This window comes from Parasteatoda tepidariorum, chromosome X1 (genome assembly GCF_043381705.1).
Source record: "Parasteatoda tepidariorum isolate YZ-2023 chromosome X1, CAS_Ptep_4.0, whole genome shotgun sequence".
Lineage (NCBI taxonomy): Eukaryota > Metazoa > Arthropoda > Arachnida > Araneae > Theridiidae > Parasteatoda > Parasteatoda tepidariorum.
Genome location: NC_092214.1, coordinates 77,501,141 through 77,508,826, shown reverse-complemented (window position 1 = coordinate 77,508,826; position 7,686 = coordinate 77,501,141). Strand labels below are relative to the sequence as shown.

At 32.5% G+C, this 7,686-nt stretch overlaps 1 protein-coding gene across 2 annotated transcripts in view; it reads right to left on the bottom strand.

Moving 5' to 3' along the window:
• LOC107443595 (chitin synthase chs-2) overlaps positions 1-7,686 on the bottom strand; it is an 84,886-nt gene that overhangs the window by 21,858 nt on the left and 55,342 nt on the right. For both annotated transcript variants that reach the window (XM_043053560.2, XM_043053559.2), the window contains exons 9-10: positions 5,221-5,329; positions 1,587-1,740 (exon numbers count right to left, since the gene is read on the bottom strand). In XM_043053560.2, the coding sequence (XP_042909494.1) occupies positions 1,587-1,740; positions 5,221-5,329 (263 nt within the window). The remainder of the gene's footprint in view (positions 1-1,586; positions 1,741-5,220; positions 5,330-7,686) is intronic.

Below are 7,686 nucleotides of genomic sequence, written 5' to 3'. Positions count from 1 at the left end.
AATAATTAGTTACCTGACTTTATGGACCTATGAATTAAAACTATCAGAGTAATATAAATTTTAAATTTCTAGATAATAAACTTTTTTATCTTCTTGAAATTGTTTTGAAAAGTGCATAGTGATTGTTAAATGAACTTGACCTAATATTAACTTTACCAAGAATTCCATTTGTTTCAAAAATTCTGTCAAGTTGAAATGTTTTTTCTAAAAGTTAGAAATACGAAAATTCTAACGGCTAAAAAAAAATGGAGAAAGCTTGGATGGATGGATCTCTTATTTAACTTAAAAGACTAAACTCGACACTTTAAATCAAATTAAGAACCCTTCAAAACCGCCCTCCAAGCTTCGTTAAAAAGCATGGATTAACTAGAAATAGAAAGATGTATGAGCGCACAACGACGCAGCAAGTAAGATGGCGGAGAACTCTCGCGGTTGCTTCACCTTGAAAGGAGTGGGCCAATGGGAGTGTCTTCTCCACTTACTCCTAGCTCCATGGTTTGACCCATAGGAATTAGATTTTTGAAAGAAAAAAAAAGTTCTGTTTTTCGCCACCAGAGACCAAAAATTGCGTTGTAATGTCATTTAGAGATTAAAATCAAGTAATGCATTAACGTTTTTAAACTAAAATTGAATTTTTTTTAAACCGGGATAGTTGAGACTAAAGTTTCGGAATTTAACAAAGATCGAAGTTTCGTGCCTCGAAGACAGTGAAGAATTTCAATGTTTTCAGCTTCCTGAAACTAGAAATTTAAATAATGGTAGAAAATGCAATTTTTACTTAAAAATATGTAGGTTAAACGAAAGTAAACTTATACACGCAATAAGAGCTTTTAAAAAAAGATTTAACTAAATTTAACGCTTTTGTTGTTAGCTATAACACAAAAATTATAAATGTTAAGTTTTAGATTTTTATTGCATATTACCAAACATTTTCATGGTATATTTTCTCATACTTTGGTCCTGAAACAAATCCACTAGACTCAAAATATTTATATACCATAAAAATGTCTAGATGGTTACTTTATTTTCTTACCTTTCGTATGATTTTTCCTTGTAATTAAAATCTCCTAACAATGCGAGTAAATGCAATTATTATCTTGCATAGACAATTTTGTAAAGGCTTACAGAAAAAAAAACTTCTTAAAGTATTTTCAAAGTAATAAAATTGTATAAAATATTGTCTAATGTATTAGACCCTGGGTTTCAGATAAAGTGCAGTGGATAAAGTGCAAGTGCAAAATACAATAGTAAATATATACGCGATTACAATAGCAAAATGAATGTAAAATACTTATTTTCTTTACTTACTTTTACCTATTTAACCTCAAAATTGCTTTACAGTATCATTAGGTAGGTCTCTGATGGGGAGAAAAAAAACAGAATAATTTTGAAATTTTAATTCTAATAGTCTAAACTATTTTTACTACTTAATCTTTTCTACTATTAATTATTGGTTCCATTTAATCCTCGCTATCGTGCTTTAAGCACCTCAACTTTAATTACGACATTTACCACATAGAAACTGATTGAATAAGCTACAAAAATTTGCAGCAAGCCTCTGAACTTGATAAAACAATAAATGTTACCTGACTCCATCTCTTTCGATGACGGATTTTTCCTTTATCTTTTAAATGAGCAATAAGCTTATTTCTTCCAGGCATTATCCATTGTAATCGACCGCCATAAGGTGTTGGAATTTTTTTCGGAGGCTTCAAACGAATATTACATTGATGGACATTACTAAAATTTAAAATTTATTTAAATAAATAGGAAATCAATGATACATTTTTGAAGAAAAAAAATACATATTTGTGATATTTGGAAGAAATATCATTCAAAAAAATACATATTTGGGATATTGGGAAAGGCTTTTCCGTAACAACTATAAAGATTTCACCCAGTCTTAGTCAGATTCGATATAGTTTTAATTTAATTTAAATTATTTTTTTGATAGACATAAATATTCAAGCTGTGCTTAAAACTTTAGATAGTGGTATTAAAACTATTCGATTTTATTTACTCTCGAGTTAAATAACACATTTTTAACTACCAACTCAAATCTATAATAGTTTGGTCTGTATTTCTAGCTCTGTATCTTGATGTCTGTATTTTTAAAATTTAACTGCTTAAAATTTTTAAATTTTACAAGTAAAATAGTCACATTTTTTAAAAATATTTTTTAGCTCAGCTTGCACTGAATAATTGGTAGTATTTGCAGAGGTGTCCGGTGGTGTATTGGTAGCATTTCGCGTTCCTGTGCTACAGGTCCTGGGTTCTTTCCTCTTCCTCAGACCTGGCATGGTTGAATCAGCCTTTCCTCCCTTCAGTGGGACGATAAAATGATTACTAACTAAACCGCCTCCAACAACCCCAGACTCCAAGGTCAAGAAAGCTGAAATGGGGACAGTAGGCCATGGCTCTCCATGAACTGTCTCGCAACTGAGTTTAGTGTTTGTAGGGCCACAAAAGCTGTGGGAAGCGTATAAGAATTTAAAATTCTGATTATTTCATGAAAAGCGTTTAGATAGTAAATTAAACGAGTAAAAGTGCGGCCCAGATTAGAACCGTTAAAAGATATATCAATAATGTTTTAACCCAAGACGCCAAGTGTCCCTTTCAAATGCCAATGAGTTTTTATATCAGGGTTTTGCAATGACCCCTCAATAAGGCAATGTTTTTTTAATCCTAGTCAAATATAAAGTAAAAAAAGCATGAATAATAGAGGTCGCAAATAAATAATTAAACGAGGAGAAAATAAAAACGATAACGAAATCTTTTTGATTGCCTAGGGAGACAGGAGTTGAAAGATGATAATTAGAAATAAGTTTGATGATAAGGCAATCAAACTTTATAAATTTTGCTATCAAGCCATCCTTACTAATGATTTGCATAAAGCTTTTTCTTGTTTAAATAATTTGAGATCCTTAATGCGTATATAGCCTGGGCCAGATTTATCAAACCTTTATCTATAAAATTGAGTTGGGAAATTTTTTTCCCCTGATTAAAATGAAGGCAAGAGAACCTATTTTTAAAAATTATATTCCCGAATTAACAAATTATCTCAACAATTTTAATTTTTTTTTTGATAAAAAAATAATTTTGTTTTAAAAAGGATAATTTTTTTTCTTCAGTTTTACATTATTAGATAAGTTTTCGAAGATAGAAAAGAGAAAAGTTTATTTTTTATCAATGCCTTACCCAGACTCTTATTGAAAACCTGAGGATTTTTGTTTTTAATGAATTGCCCAAGTGTGCTTCTACCACTAGACCTTGGTAGTCATTGTTCCATTTAGAGAAACTTGTTTATGAAAAAAAATATAGCCTGGTTGAACGAAAATTCAAGCTCAAGGTTTTAAATGGTTAATAATTTGTTTAAACATCTTGAAACCAAGTGTTGGAAAAATGGAAAAAAAATGCTTTCAGGCATACAAGTAGGATCTAAAGCATTCACAATCTGATGAATTTTTTGCTGCAGAATTCAAAGAGTAAAATTTTCAATTGCGGAAATGTTTGTACAGTAAATATAGATTTTTTTAAATTTATATTACGAACAATCCCTAATTTAACGAATAAAATTTTTGACCCTGTTTACTTCCTTAAATCATAGACCGGAGAAATAGTTTCAACATTGGCAAGTCCAAGGCATATCAGGTTATTCCTAGCTTGAATTAAATAAGATACGGGGGTCGTAGTTTCAACATAATGAAAGATTTTTTAAACTGGGTTAGATTTTTTAAACTTAGATTTTTTAAATTTGCAATTAGTATTTGAAGAGAAATTCTTTCACATATTAGCTATCAATTTTCTGTTAAAATAGACGATTGATTTGTCCCTAATATCTGTCCTTAAATTTTTAATAGCTTTATTAGTTACATATATAACAATTCTGTTAACAGCATCCATATCACGACTTTGTGACCATTTTCAATTTTAAAGAAAGCACTGTCCTTACATTTTCTGACAACTCTTACAACTCGGTAAAGAGAGAAAGATAGATGTAAAACTATTTTCTATTCTACTTTTTTACAGCAAGTAAATTAATCGTCACTAGCACTTTTTTTTTATACATAATAAACAACCATATTTACTTGTGAAATTCTTCAAAAAAATAAATGCTGAATAGATGCATTAACAATTCTTGGTTGTCACGGATATTTTATTACTACCTGAAACAAACTGGAAATTAATTACTACCAATTCTTTCCTGTGACCGGAATTGTTTCAGCTTTGATAAGTTTTTCTAAAAAGTACGATTGCATTAAAAATTAATAAGTAAATAAAAAAAATATTCAATTCAGCTGTTCAGCACACTGAATTCAGCAAAAATGGATTCTATTCATCTCGGAAGTTGGAACGCATTAAAAATTTGTTGTCTGCTATAATTGGTAACTAACATCCTAGAAGAAACTGTGTTTCAACTATTTAAAATTCTTGCCAGCACTAATTCACTTTTTAAACTTTCATTTATTTTTATTAAAGTGTATTGATTAAAAATTAGAAATTGAAAATGTTTGTAAGCTTATTTAAAATATTGGTGGGCAATTGGAAGAACAACGTAATTGTTTCAGGATAGTTTTCGAGAAAAGCGGGTTGACAACTATTATTTTTCCCTTACTAATGCTATCAAAGCTAAAATAGAATTTCAAATAACTTAAGGAAATTTGGTTATATTTTCCAATTTGTAGCGCTTTATGCGAAATTGCCAATTATGTAAAAATCTCGATTTTGAGTTTTGTTTTTCTTTTTGTTTCCGTTAATTTTTCTATTGCACGGCTGAATATGTTCTTTAAAGTTTCTCGTTTAATCACAATTACGCTTTTAATTCATCATTATTGTTATACAATCCAATTATTTGAAGATGATAATACGCATTTTTTTTGAACTTGTATTTATCATTGAATTTCTCAACAATGAACGTCATTTTTAAATAGAAATTAATTCAACGTCATTTTTAATGTACATTTCTTTAATACGCTTTTTATCGGAAAGAAATCTTTACTTAATAATATTACTTAATAATATTTAATCATTAAATCAAAATACATCATTATAGTGAGAAAAAATATGCATATTTTTAAATAATAAAACAGTCATAGTTTCCAAAAGGTCTAGGAGAACTTTCCTAAGTCTGTATTTTTTGGAAGAATTCTTTGTATTTAAGATTCTTTTAGTTTGCCACACATCCTATTTTCAAACATTTTACAAAAATAGAAATTTTACCTCGCAGCTGTATCCATAACCTGAATCAATTGCTTTACAAATCTATTTACAACCATTTCTTCATCATCATCATCGCATAATTCATATGCATCATCAAAAAATATGTGAACTAGAAAAGAAAGACTTCATATAATTTGATCCGACATTATTTATCTAAATTATCTTATAATTACGAATTATATAATAATTATGAATTACCTAATAATTATGAATTATCTAATAATTATGAATTATCTAATAATTATGAATTTTACAGTAATTGTCGAAAATTGCATTCAGGTATGACTAGCAGTAGCTGTTTTAATGTATTTTAATGATTCAGCAACCAACTTAATGAATTCGACAAGTTAGCTGTCAAATCTTTTAATTATGATTAAAATTTCACGTGACTAAAATTAATAATTAACGTACAGTTTATGGATCAATTCAAAAGCAGTATTCAACTATAATTACTAAAAACAAACAAAAAAACTAATTTCGTTTTATAAGAGTCGCTGTTCAATTTACACTTGAGCAGCCAGACCTACGATGACATCTCTGATACTGCTTTCTAAATATTTATGATACATAGTTTGTCTACGATAAGAACTCCCCCCGACGACACAAAGTTTGAGGCTGCTATGGAAACAAGAATAGCTCATTTCAGGGAGAGTAGCTTCTTTTTACTCTAGTGCTAACATAATAGACCAAAGAAAAAATTTCCCTTTCTCGCGCTAGCCGGAGCAAAACCTGTCTTAAACAATGACCCTACTTGAAATAGTTATACCTCGTTACCATTGTCACCACCACTGGTCCAGACGAATGGCTTCTTACTTTAGACAAACTATACTCTACCTTCCCTCCATATTTGCAAGTAGAGTATCCTATATACATTTTCATAATACAGGGTGTTTATGAAGTCCCAGACTCATTTTGATGCTTAATAACTTATAAAATAACGATACATTAAAATTAATAACATAAATGGTTAGACTCAAGAAGTTTCATGACCCTTGTCAATGAACTTCCACGTGTGCCCCCTTCGTCGCACGGAGAATATCAAGTCGATAGTCAATTTCACGCCAGGTAGCGTCAAGCATGTCGGCTTCCACAGAGGTTATTGTGGTTGTGATTCTGGCTTTTAGGTCATCAATGTTCGACACGATCCTCCTGTAAACATTGTCCTTTATAAATCCCCAAAGAAAAAAGTCCAGCAGCGTTATATCAGGTGATCTGGGTGACCAAGGAATCGGACCTTCTCGCCCAATCCATCTTCATCGAAGATGATCATTCAAAGAACTACGAACGATGATACCCCAATGAGGTGGTGCACCATCTTGTTGCAAAAAGACATGTGGCTGAAGCTCTTCTACACTCATGTTCATAAATTAAGGATAATGAAGTTTAGGCACAGAAAGAGACAGAAACCAAACAAATTTGACTTATTTGTAAAGTCTATGTATTAAACAAAAGGTAAAGAGCAAAAAAATGCTATATGTTTGACATAATTAATAGAAATTGCGATTTTTACTCCCTGGAGCAAATTTAAAAAAAGAACCTACTTACAAAAAACAGTATAACATGGTTAGTATGATGGTTAATACGGAGTATGTCTCCCGGACGATGCAATACAGGCCGTACAACTCCTAGGCATGCTGAGCATCAAATTATCAATCTGATCTCGGGGAATATTACACCACTCATCAAGCAATGCCCTCCGAAAGTCCGGTAGACAGGTGGGAGGAGGTTTATGGGCTGCAATTCGTCGGCCAAGCATATCCCACACATGGTCTATTGGATTCAAGTCCGGTGAGTATGCTGGCCAATCCATACGGGTGATACCCTCCGATTGAAGGCATTCGTCTACAATGTTTGCACGGTGAGGACGGGCGTTGTCCATAAACAGAAATTCAGCACCCATGGCGCCCCGAAGCAAACATACATGTTGTTCCAGAATGACATCCCTATAGATGTGGCCTGTCATCGTTACACTCTGAACATGCAGGTCAGTTCTGGAACCAAGAATAATTCCTCCCCAAACGAGCCATCCTGCACCACCGTAACGGTGTCGTTCAATGGTGTTGTCTTCGTGGTAACGAGTGCCTGGCGCTCTCCATATGAAAGTCCGGCGAGAATCAGACTGCGAACTAAACCTGGACTCGTCGGAAAACATCACACAAGATCACTGTTGCGGTGTTCACAATGCATGCTCTACTCCAGGCTAATCGCAGGCGACAGCGAGTTGCGGTAAGTGGAACATATCTGGCAGGCCTACGAGCATATAGACCAATGTGCCCTGAGCGTCTGCACACGGTCTGCCTTGAAACTGTCGTACTGGTAGCTGAAGAGAGCTGACGAGACAGGTCTGATGCTGTGCTCCGTCTGTTTCTTTTGGCAGTAACTGCCAAATACCGGTCTTCATTCGGCGTTGTAACTCGGGGGCGACCTGTGCTGTAACGTCTACTCACATTACCATCATCTTGGAAT